At 51.3% G+C, this 12,042-nt stretch overlaps 5 protein-coding genes across 5 annotated transcripts; 3 read left to right on the top strand and 2 right to left on the bottom strand.

Moving 5' to 3' along the window:
- Nucleotides 1-214: 214 nt before the first annotated feature.
- CLAFUR5_03571 (uncharacterized protein) lies at nt 215-1,292 on the top strand (the record flags this gene model as incomplete). Its single annotated transcript, XM_047902719.1, has 3 exons — nt 215-657; nt 709-754; nt 876-1,292. 3 exons carry the CDS (start codon nt 215-217, stop codon nt 1,290-1,292), a joined length of 906 nt encoding a protein of 301 aa, XP_047758520.1.
- Nucleotides 1,293-1,608: 316 nt separating this feature from the next.
- CLAFUR5_20158 (uncharacterized protein) lies at nt 1,609-2,112 on the top strand (the record flags this gene model as incomplete). Its single annotated transcript, XM_059462995.1, has 1 exon — nt 1,609-2,112. One exon carries the CDS (start codon nt 1,609-1,611, stop codon nt 2,110-2,112), a length of 504 nt encoding a protein of 167 aa, XP_059318902.1.
- A 598-nt stretch (nt 2,113-2,710) lies between these two features.
- On the bottom strand, nt 2,711-3,567 carry CLAFUR5_03572 (uncharacterized protein; the record flags this gene model as incomplete). The annotated part of the gene is made up of 2 exons (XM_047902720.1): nt 2,711-3,318; nt 3,378-3,567. 2 exons carry the CDS (start codon nt 3,565-3,567, stop codon nt 2,711-2,713), a joined length of 798 nt encoding a protein of 265 aa, XP_047758519.1.
- A 1,360-nt stretch (nt 3,568-4,927) lies between these two features.
- On the top strand, nt 4,928-5,339 carry CLAFUR5_03573 (uncharacterized protein; the record flags this gene model as incomplete). The annotated part of the gene is made up of 2 exons (XM_047902721.1): nt 4,928-5,141; nt 5,197-5,339. The coding sequence occupies 2 exons, from the start codon at nt 4,928-4,930 to the stop codon at nt 5,337-5,339; spliced, it is 357 nt and encodes a 118-aa protein (XP_047758518.1).
- A 737-nt stretch (nt 5,340-6,076) lies between these two features.
- Nucleotides 6,077-9,960, bottom strand: CLAFUR5_03574 (Regulator of nonsense transcripts 2; the record flags this gene model as incomplete). Its single annotated transcript, XM_047902722.1, has 3 exons — nt 6,077-6,658; nt 6,712-9,836; nt 9,894-9,960. The coding sequence occupies 3 exons, from the start codon at nt 9,958-9,960 to the stop codon at nt 6,077-6,079; spliced, it is 3,774 nt and encodes a 1,257-aa protein (XP_047758621.1).
- Nucleotides 9,961-12,042: the final 2,082 nt, after the last annotated feature.

Genomic DNA, 12,042 nt, shown 5'->3' on the forward strand with positions numbered 1-12,042 from the left:
CGTGTTGTAATTGGTGCTCGGCCTTCGGCGCTTGATGAGGACTGGTTCTGCCGCCTCATAACACATTTTTCGTTGCTGCGCAAAGATTGTTTGGCAGAGCCACTGTCTTCTGACACGCCGGCAACATGTCGCCATAGTATTTGATCATACCGTAGCCCTGCTCTGGCAGCATAGTTCGAATCGTAGTCTTCTTGCTCGAAATTTCCACGGCGCGATGCGATTATTCCTCCTGCCGATATCGACGCGACGGACACTCATTTACTGCGAGCGCATCCAGGAGCAGGTCACAGCTGGCCAGAAGCCTCCTCTGCAAGAGCGCGTGATCAACAAGGCTTCGACGACGTGGGCGACGTGGGAGAAGGCGGAGAAAGGCTGGCAGAAGCAGGTCACCGTCTACGCCAACAAGCTGCTGCGTCGCATCCCGTACGAAGAATGGGGTCTCAAGTCGATACCGCCAGCCACGAAGCAGAGGATTGAGGATATCAACAATGGCAGACTTCAGTTCGAGTGCATGTACCCGAGTGCCTTCTTGAAGAGCGACAGGGTACCTGGTGTGCTGAAAGCGCTTGCAACAGAGCGGCAGGCGCTACATAGAAAGAAGATGTGGACAAGCATAGCATGGATGCCCGTATCTGCGCCATTCACTCTCGTTCCAGTGTAAGATCTAGCAACGATCCCATCAATACGCGCCATCTGATCGCTTCGTAGGATACCCAATCTGCCGTTCTTCTATCTTGTCTTCAGAGCTTGGTCGGTAAGTGAGCGCTCAGAACGTTCTGTAGACAGCCCTTGCCCTTGCCTGGGGGATGCGCCTTCCGAACTTCTCTCGCCGCTGCAGTAGCTTGATGTGACGGTCGCTAACAAACGGTTCACAGCATTACAAGGCTCTGTATGGCGGGAAACTCCTGGAACACGTATTGCAAAACAATCACATCAAGACGATCGAGTCCAGGCAGATGAACGAAATGTATGCTTCGGGTCTGCTTCACCCCGAACGACACATCGTGCGCGAGAACGAGAAACCGGCCGAGACGGACATTGAGAAGGTCGCTAGCGATGTCGAAGCTCAGGTGCAGGGTGGTCAGGAGGAGGTCATGCTCTTGCAGAGGTGGAATGGCAAGCTCATCGCAGAAGGATTTCACCTCCCTGAAATGGAGGTCGAGATAGAGCGAGCAGTCGAACAGGTGGAGAACGCAATCAAGGACAGAACTGCGTCTCAGCAAAATTCCAAGCAATCGGAAGCTGGAACAGAGAAGACGGCGGATGTCAAGATAGAGGAGCTGAAGAAATGAGGTACGAGTGATGGAGACGACTGTACAGGATACAACGCTTGCATATGGCGGCGCAGGACTTGGGTATGAGAGATAGACGTGTAACACTACGCTCATGGCGACAACGGCGACAGCGCGCAACCAGTCTGCGGTTTCTATCGCACAAATTAGCAGCCCGGAATCACGGACAATGAAGATCAATGTACAGCTGACCTACCTCAGCCAGAGGGAGTGCGACTGAAACCCGCGGATGCGATGTAGCACGAGGTCAAGGCAGCAAGACCGCATAACATTGCATCGGACTCCAGCCTCAATCACAACTTCACATCACCCATCCATGGCCTCTCCCATGCAAGACGACCCCGAAAACTTCGAACATATCCTCAGCCCCCCCAACAACCGCCGACTCCACTACTCCAGCGCCGGTAACCCCCAATCGAACCTAGTCGTCCTCTTCTTCTCCGGCTACCTCAGTATCGGTACCACCTCTGACACCTCCCTCCCCGCCCCCATCAAGTCACTCGGCGCTCACTACATAGCGCCCACCCTCCACGGCAATGGCAGGAGCAGCAGCACTCCTGTCCACACTCATTCCGACTGGGGATTTGAGCCTGCGAAGCTTGATGAGCAGCATGTGAACGGGGAGAGGAAGATCCTTGTCGTGAATAGTGACGGCGATGATCTAGGTGGCGGTATGGCGAAGTGGCTAGTCGGGAACTACAAGTTCGCGACGTTAAGAACGATTGAGGGAGGGCATCTTGCTGCTATGTATCATCTTGACAGCATCTATGAGGAATTACTGGCCGGCTCGTCAAAGTTCGCCGTGGACAGCGTACAATGAAGCACACTGGATCACGGGGATTCTCATGCCGACGATTTTGCGATTCACCGCATCAATCGGCACACTCGTAATCGAAATGGGTGGCAGGAAGCATTAATATGTTGTCGTAGGCTGAATATACGACTATGGAGCCGTAGCGCTGGGCACGGCTAGGAACTGCTTGGGGTCACATCTGACGCAGACCGCAAAGGGGTAAAACACGTACGACTCAGATGATCCTGCCACACGGATATACGTCAAAGCCATGTCTAATGTCCAGGCTTGACACAGAACAGAGCGTTCTCGACAGATGAAATCAGATGCAGGCCTATAAACGACACGGTCGAAGACAGCGGATGGTATTGTCGCTATCTATCCCGCGCGTCTGGACTATGTCATGGCCAGCAGCTCAGACGACGATGCTACTGATACCTCCATCGGTCCTCCAATATGTACAGTATGCAGACAGAACGCAAACCGTCTCAATTACTATAACCAACAACCGGCGCTGCTTTAGCATTTCTAGCTGTATTTCCGCTCGCCTTGAGCGTTCTGATTTCTATCATGGGTATCTAAAGCCCGTGCTGCCAACGCCTTCGCTAATATTGCAGTACTGGTATCAGAGAAGCGGGACCCAGGCCTTCAACGGTAGGGGACAATCGTCTGCGATGGGCGACGAACAAGAGTCTGGTGTAAGCTGGCCATGTTGCCAGAGAGATGAAGTGCCATCGAGAAGAAGCTGCAAGGAGTAATTTGCCGCGAACTCGGTAGTGTCCGTTGGACGTTCGTTGAGCTTGTCAGCGCCATGAGCAGCGTCAACATTCAGTCTCAGCCGTGCCTCCTGAAGCTTGTGCTCATCAGCGCTGAAATGGAGCCGGAAGTCCAGCATAACAAGCAGATCCATAATGGTCTTGTCGATGCGGCTTGCAGTCCAGGCGCAGTCGCAGACATGGTAAGACCACCACTGTGCTCTTGGTGTATGATCGCAGGAGTATGACACCGCAAGACTGAGAGCGGCGACCACGCGAAGGGCTGGCGGCGCATCGCCCAGGTCCTTGGTATTATCATCGGTCGTGTGGAGAGCAGCCAGAATGTTGAAAGCCACAGCAAGAAGCACCACAGGAAGACCAGCTCGCACGAGCACACCTCGGATGGCGGCGATATCCACGGGACTTGGGTCAGTGACCAGGCTGACCTCAAGCGCGAAGACGGATGAGATGTGATCATCTGTATGCTGTCAGCGTCACGGCTCTGTCACTTCGCTACAAACCGGATCAGGGACTTACAATCTACAGAGATATCGTCACGCCGTGCCAAATCTTCCAAGACATCTATGACTTCGACAAGCAGATCCTTCTTCAGAGGCGGTGTCGGGAAATGCGAAAGTGACCCTTGAGCAGCCAGAAATGCGTCCAGGTCGTCTATGCCATCAAGTGAATTGGAAGCGCTGAGCGCCGGTGATGGTGGAGGTAACATGTTGTCTCATGCTTTGTTGTTCGAGTATTCAAGATGCAGCAAGATCGATTTTGAAGACAGAGTAAGTCGATGATTGTAGCTTGGTCGATGGACAGCAGCCTTGTTCCGGAAGAATGAGGTTCGCGAGTCTGGGCACCAAGTACAAGTACAGTGTAGATGGAGTGCTTTGGACAGACTTTGGTACGTGGCTGCGAAAGGCGTAAGGATGTGCTGATGAAACGGACAAAGATGCTCGTGCCCGCAATGTCGAGGTGGAGTGCACAAGCGTCGAGCAGAGGGTTCTAGCGGCTATTCACCACCGTTTGCCATTTCCTCCCGAGCTCGCGCGAGGAAGGAGCATTGTCATGTTTGCAAAGCATTTGCGGAACACGACGGGAAGTTCGAGGCAGTGCATGAGCGTTGAAGTGGCACAAAGTCGGAATCGCTGGAAAGCGCGGTGGGGGATCAGAATGTGTAGTTGGAAAGAGCGGTTCAGCTGTCGAATCGGGACATTGACCACGCAACTCGCGAGTTGTCGACATTGACAGCGGCGGCCCGCTCCTTGGACGCGCAATGGCGCGACTCAGCATGTGATACTGACGCTGAAGATTACAGATGGCTTTCCAACCACCTTGGCTGCAGCCGCCAGGGCATGAGAATTGTGACGCGGATCCTGCGCCAACAGTGGCTGCGAGCACCCATGTTCCCAGAGTCGCGTCTGTCGTGCACTTTGACAAGAGAGACTGCCGTCAACGGCCGTGAACAATTCTCCATCTATTCTGCGGCAAGGACCGAGGGGACACTGTTTGCTCGGCCCGAACGACCCGGACGACCAGGATGCCGCGTGCCGATCGCCGCAACATCGTCTCTCTCTCCGTACGCATTTATACATGTGCAGCATTTCATTGTACATCAGGCCATGTTGCCATTGATGGACCAGCAGCTACATGTAGTTGCGTTGCACGACAAGTGCCTGTATCCTTGCCTATGCAGTGCTCACCTTCCCGCTGCCTTCAAGTTCACATCCACCCCGCCAACCTGCCTGCTGCTCGCGAGAGCTCTTTCCATCCAGTCGCGATGCCTGCCCCAAGGCAAGATCACCAGAGAGATACCTACATGTAGTATGCTGTGATTGACATGGTAGGTACAATCTGACCGAGGAGTCACTGGCCCCTCGTGGACAGAACAACTCTCAAAAGTTCATCGTCGCACGACACCTCCATCACACTCCAGTCGTCATCCCACTATACAGCCATCAGCTCTACCCCACCAACGGCTTTACAACAGCAGCAGAAAGTCCGTGTCCGAGTGTCAGGGCACTTCACGACTTCACAAACCTGCATATCTTCCCCGACACGACCATCAAAGACCTACAGACATCATGCTACCCTTGAACCCCTCATACTATCAACAACCACTCATGACTCCCTCTTCGCCCGCGCACCACAGTCACCCGTACATCTATCACAAGCCAAGCAGTCTTGCGACCCGGACCTTGGTGACTGGCCAGAAGCCTGTCCATGAGAAGCCAGTCAACCACTACGAGCACGCTGTTCAAGCCGCCGGTCAGAGCCAGCCGAAGAACGAGACAACTGGTAAGACATAGACAGGCTCATACCAATTGCCCCTGTTCTGACTCGTCTCTCGCAGGAGCTACTCCGACAGGCAACGCTGATAGCCCCGGTCTTGGCCGTCAACAAAGCTGGAACATGCAGGACCGCAAACGGGACCACCACACGTCAATGCTCGCCGATAAACCCAACGAGCACGGTTACTCGAGCACCAGCAAGTAGAAGCAGGTGTTCATGAATCTATTCTCCAGCTGCTTGTGCTGAAGCAGCTGCTTGACCTACTGTGTCCGCCGGCGCTAAGATGGAAATTGCACTGGAGGGCCGGGGCGCGATACCTCGAGGGCGAAGGCTTCAATGCGTTGGAAAAGCTGATACCTAATGGCGCGCGCATGTTCATCGAGAAGGAATTGTGACCAATTGGCGTTCTGACCTTGGAGTGAATTTGGACCTGCAAGGTAATGCCCCTGAACGACCTCATGACGATGCATGATTTTGTATCTCGACCTGTTACACAAGCAAATTGTATCAAAAGAGTGACTGCGGTCAGCACTTCAATCTCGCCTCCAATCTCGTGTTCTTCATCCTCTAAGCCTGTCTCGTATCATGCTGGCCGCTAACGTTCTACCACGCCCCTCTTCCCAGCGAAACCTATCCCGCCAAGCAGTCGACCTCCCGCGGTAGACTGTCGTGCTTGACGCAGTCATGGTCGGCCTTGGTTCAAGCACGAAGCTGAGCCTCGGTCTTTCTGGATCGGACGTGCTGCAGTTAAGCTAGGTCGTGTGTTGACCAGCTAGGCAGGGGAGTATCAGAGCCAAATTGCGCTGCATACCATGAGTTGATGCATAATAGCATCATATGATTGGTGAATGGTCGATCCATCGTATTAGTCGTCGTTGAACAGACACTGCATCTGTTCAGGCCGCTCGCGTTATGTCCTGTGAGCCACAACAAGCGGCCAGTCAGCCTTTGGATGCCTGGGCACTGCTGCGCCGAGAGACAGAACCACGACGACCACGCGTCGCCGACTTCTTGTCGACGACATACTGGTCGAGTGAGTGATGTCCCTCCGGGAGTTCGGCAGGGGTAGAAGCAGTACTGGAACGGTGTGTGCCATACCAATCGATGTCGCCCAACTGCAACTTCCTCGCGCGCTGCTTGCTGCGCGTGTTGCCTGACTTGTCGTATCGTGGGACGCCATGCAAAGAGTCGTAAGAACCTGTCTCGTCAGTGAATGATTCGGGATCGTCGTTGTCAGATTCGTGTGGGGTGACATTCTCCTCGTCGCTCTTGGTCGAATGTTGAGATCGACCATGAATGTTCAGGCTCTTGTTGAGTGAGCCTGTACCGACGAGTCGAACCGAATGTTTGTTGGACTGCACATAATGAAAGGCGGGGCGTGATTCACCGTCTGCCTGATCGTCGTTGAGATCATAGTTCAAGACCAGATTCTTGATCCTCTGTTGCTCGGCTTTCTCGGCTTGCTGCTGAGATCGCATAGCGACAGCGAAAGAAGAATCCGATGGCAGGTCGATCGAGCGAGTCTGGGACGAGAGTTAGCTTCAAGTCGGACACAGCCGCTTCGACAAATACAGACCTGCTGGCGATTGCCCTTCTTGCTCAGAAGTGCAAACTTCATGGTCGCAGCACCGTTGACTTGAGGTTGTGGCTGTTTGACTTCCTCGACATTCTCTTCTGTAGCAATGGCAGGATCACGAGCTGTGCGCCGCATCGGTAGAGGAACGTCGAACATCGGCTTGCGGTCAAACTTGCGCGACTCGACGCTTTCGGCCATCATCTTGGCAAGTTCACGATCGAAGTCGGCATCTGCTTCTGGATCTCTGTACTCATCTGGACGAGTGACAACGATGTGCTCCTCTTCGTCAGAATCATCAGCTTGCTTTTCATCATCACCTTGTGCGACATCATCGCTGTCAGACTTTGGGTTTCCACCCTCTACATCCGCGGCGTCATCGTCCTCCTCGCCGTCATGGCGGGCATCATCAGACAGCGCACCTTCTGCTTCGGGCTCCTCCTGCTCCTCCGGTTCCTGTGTCTTGCCTGCAGCGGTGTCGCGGTAGTGCTGCTTCGTAGCCTCGGCAAACACCTTCCCAGCTTCGGGAAGATTGCCCAGTACGAGCTTCCACTGTGGCCGAAGGAGATTGTAAGTATCTTGGATCACAAACTCAATGTCCATCGGAAGCTGGTCCTTGACGTTGATGTAGAACTGAAAGAAGTTCAAGAAGAAGTCCAGCTTCTTCTTCGCGGCGCCCTTCTCGAAGCAATGCCCGCAGGTTTCCAGGACAGCGCATACCAGACGTACACGAAAGAAATCGTCCGGCAGGTCCATTGCACAGGTGTTGCCTGGTCGAGCATAACCACCTGCATGACCGTAGTTGAGAAGTTTGTAGAGCGTATCGAAGACAAGCTGTGAGTCCACGATACGATACATGTACAGCTCTCCCAAATATTTGACTTCGGCGATCCTGCGCTGGTTGTACTTGAAGTCATTGATCTCCAGACCGACGGTAATTCGCTCCAGAAGCTCGTCCAATACAGTAATCGTGAAGCTCGGATGGAAGCGATAAAGGGCGGCAAGCATCATAGCCAGGAGGTAGATGTTGCCGAACCTGATCTTGCCTGGTTTAACGAAGATCTTGCGCAGGATATCGACCACTTCCGTCTCTTCCCAATGCAGTTTTCGAATCTGCTTGATGACCTTGTCGAGCGTCTTCTTGCTAAGATCGACGTAGACGAGCTTTCTCACATACAGGTCCAGGGTCGTCCGCTCTTTCTGCTGTATAGCAGCACGCTCGGAAGGATTCACGTAGTAAGCGGCATTTTCTATCAGCATGCGCTCTTGCTGACCGAGATGCTGAGCCGCCTTCTTGCGCTGCAATGTCTCCAAGAAGGAAGTCATCCGTGGCGAGGTGTCCGGGTTGCGCAGCAGGTAGCGACCACAGTTCTCTAGAAGATTTGCTATAACTTCAATGTTCATCCTGCTGAAGTCGTCTAGGCTGACCTTGAGACAGTGAAAGATGACGTGCTCCGGAACCACGCCAAATTTGGTGAGCTCTGCAATGTAGCGAATGTTCACCATGCGGACTTGACCAAGGAAGTCTTTCGACTTGCGTCGCTGCAGGCTTCGAAACTCATCGTCGAGATAAGAAATCATGGCCTGTGGGATGTCCTGTAGATATCGTCCGAGGGTAGCAACCAAGCGCGCATACAGAGGTAATAGATCGGTCCTGCCCTTCGGGATCTCCTCGATTGACTTGATGAGTCTGTTGCGAGAGGCCTTTGAATTGAGGAAGCAAAAGTCGATAGCGAATTGATCGACTTGCTCTTTTGTTATGAGTTCGTGCAACCGAGCGAGAAGCGCATCGACTTGAGCTCCAACGGGCTTGTTCGCAATAGCAGTAGAACTATCTTCGAGCTCGGTGGGCTTCTCCTTGGCATCTGCAACCTCGTCGACCTTCTTCCCGACTTGCTCATCGTTCTCGTTCTTCTTCTTCTTGCCATCCTCAAGCAGAATGCCAGGGACACGGTCTTTGAGGTCGACTAGACTCTCGTAGAACCGACGCTCGTCTTCGTCTTCCCAGATGCCCGCACCCTCAGCCTGGCCTCTTAGATACTCGCCAGTCTTGACCAAGCCTATGCTGCCTTCGAAGCCGCTCGAATTGCTGTCCTTCTCCGAGAGATCTGGCATATCAGCACCGAGCACCTCAGCCAGAGTCTGCGCACTCGACACAAGCTTCTCCTGGGCTTTGATCGACTTTTCGTAATTGGTCTGACGATCTTCAAACACTTCGCCAGACTTCACATAGGCCTCAGCATTGCGCTTACCTTGCGTCGTGAGGCGGTCCTGATCCCGTACAATATGCGACTTTACATCCTCAAAGTACCGTAGAAGGATGTTCTGAAATCGTTGCTGCAGTGCCGGCGGGGTCAGTGGAGGATCAGGTGAAGCACCATCGTCATTCTCAGTCGTAGTGGCCGATCCAGCATGGCCATTTGTCGTGCGAGTCGCGCCATCTTCGGCAACAGCCTGTCGTCCTTCGGTCTTCGCGGACTTTGATCCAAGAATATCCCAAGCGAAGGTCTTAACGAAGAGCACCACCAGTGGCAAGTTGACGTGTTCGCGGTCCTGGCCAAGCATGTCCTTTAGCACTTCCAGCGGGAACGGCTCCGGATCCGCAGTGTCTGACCTCGTCCCATTTGTCTTAGGCTTGACTGTGCCTTCTGCAGCCTTGGCTCTCCCTGCCTCCGCAGGCTGCACCACATCTTCCAGGCTCTTCAACACACCGACGAGCCACAACTCCGTCGCAACACGTAGCAGTACCCGCTGTCGCGCAATGCGCTCTTTTTCCTCCCGCTCCCGTACATCGGTGGCCAAGGCCTTGAGCTGTGCTTTGTCCGGCGTAGCCAGTCCTCGTCCGACATACCACCCTAGATAGCACGTGAACTCTTCTGGACCGAATCGTTGGTGTAGCGCACTTAGCACTTCGACTCCAGCAGCGATGTCGCCAACAACCTTAAGCTTGGTGATTCCCTCGTAGCAGGCGGAAATGATCTCGGCCAGGTATTTGTGCAGAGATAGCGATCGGATCTCTTGTAGGAAGATGCCGACGTTGGCTGCGGTGAGCGCCGTGCGCAGGCGTTTGATGAAGGCAGTGTTCTTTTTTAGGTTGGAATCCAGCGAGCCCTGCACAGGGAAGACGTCTCTTATGTGTCAATATCGTGGTGTCCAGGCCGCAATCAGATGTGCAATATCCTTACCTTGCTCTCCATTCCACACCTTTTCATTCGCCTCTTTGAGGTCCCTACGGCGTCGGCGCTTCATCATGTGTGTGTCATATGCGCGCTCTCCCACACATGTAAGTGCCGGCAATCGCGCCGGGTGTAGGTCCGTATGGTCCGTTTCAGCGATCGGGCATTAGGACGAAGTGGGTGTGACAAGCTCGGTCTCTTCGAGCCTGCATCGCAGTTATGCTGGAGGTGTCAACGGTGTTGTGTATAGCAGGTCGTTGTCGTGGCCATTTACTCTCGCTGCGGCTCGTATGTAGAACGCACTACGGACGACCGTTAGCGACTTCTGTGCAACAACTCAAAATAGCAACAGCGGCGCCGGACAAGGCCCGGTGCTATACTCTATCTAGATATATATCGATAAGGTAAAGGTAGAAACATACTATACATTACTTTGCAATTACTTATAGAATATATAGAAATTTATAAAGTTAACTAAGTAATAACTTATTAGTTAGAGTATTAAGTTAAATTTTAACTAGTTATAGTTTCTAATGACTATAATTTCAGTTACTGTTGAACAGGTACGGGTGGATGGCAGCGGAGTGGAGTAAGAGATCAATCTTCAACTGACTAATAGTACGAGTATATAGCAATATATTAGGAACTAATATGTTAATTATGTTAGATATCTATCGAAGCTAAAGGGAAGAGAAGGTATCTCCCTACAAGCTGAGTCATCGTAGATGCCTCAGGCTGCCAGATCACTTCCTAATTGTTGACTCCCTTTAAGATACTATATCTTAATAGTTACCTTACTTAGATCTTTATAAAGGATAACTAATACTTAATAGACTTAAACTTTATAATATGCTTTACTACCGAGCGGGCTATACTACCGAGCGGGCTACTTTTACTAAGAACTGTACTACTTCTACTTTAATTACGACGGTATCTTAATATAACGATATCCTATAGAATCGTTACTAGGAGGACAATTCCTCTTCAGATTCTTCGCTATCTAGCGAGTCTACTTAATAGGTGTATACGTTATGCTCTAACTCGCTATATCGCTTATAGTGTCGTAGCCTTAGTACTAGCCGAACACTATCTAGCGACTCTCTACTTACTTCCTACCTCCTAGTATCCTCTAGAGGTATTGATTACGACGCCTTATCGAAGGTTAGAGACCCTCTAGACTAAATGTACTTGCGCTTTCGTGCTTCCCGCTATATAAGGGCCTCGTTAGACTTACGTAACTTACTAATCTCGCTTCGTATAAGAGCTATCTAATATACTATCTCTCTACTCCCTCTATATTACCCTATTAAACGACCTTACTCTTTCTACTACGCCTTTCTAAACCCGTAACGACGCTCTAAGACGTAATGACACCTATTATAAACCCTGTCTCGTCGAAGTTGTAGGTGTCCTAGTTAAGGATGCTATACTTCTCCTTTATATTACGTATAAGTAAGAACTACTTCCCGATAACGTCTAGATCTTCTATTAGGGCTCGCTAAAGATCGTATCTATATATTATACGAACCTTTAGCTCACGATGCCGCCTAATAAACCTGTCTATCTAATTAAGACTAGCGGGCTTAAGACTCTTCTCTTATAGTAATAAATCGGCTATTGCTCGTATACTAGCCTTTAATAGCGGGAAACCTCTAAGATCTAGCTCGAGTATATACTTAAGTATCACCCTCTCTTCTAGCTCTTTAAGCTTCTTCGAAGTGGGCTCGTAGTCACCCCGAGGAGGTCGTCTATTTAATCGATACCCTAGTATAGTTCGAGACGCGTCGTATACCTTTATAGTAAGTCGATTCGTAATTGTCGCGTCGCGTTTTATAGCCTAGATAGCTAAGGTTAGTTTGGCCTCGTTTAAAGACAAGATACGCTATAATAGTAGTTATATAGCTATATCTATAGAAGTAGTACAGTTCTTAGTAAAAGTGGCCCGCTCGGTAGTATAGCCCGCTCGGTAGTAAAGTACGTTATTCTAAATATAGGGTAAAAACTTTAATTTTAATCTTATTTCTCGTACTTTAATTTTACTATCTTTATATAATAACTATTAAGATATAGCATCTTAAAGGGAGTCAACAATTAGGAAGTGATCTAGTAGCCTAAGGTATCTACGATAACTTAGCTTATAGGGAGATACCTTCTCTCC

Source organism: Fulvia fulva, chromosome 2 (assembly GCF_020509005.1).
Source record: "Fulvia fulva chromosome 2, complete sequence".
Classification (NCBI taxonomy): Eukaryota; Fungi; Ascomycota; class Dothideomycetes; order Mycosphaerellales; family Mycosphaerellaceae; genus Fulvia; species Fulvia fulva.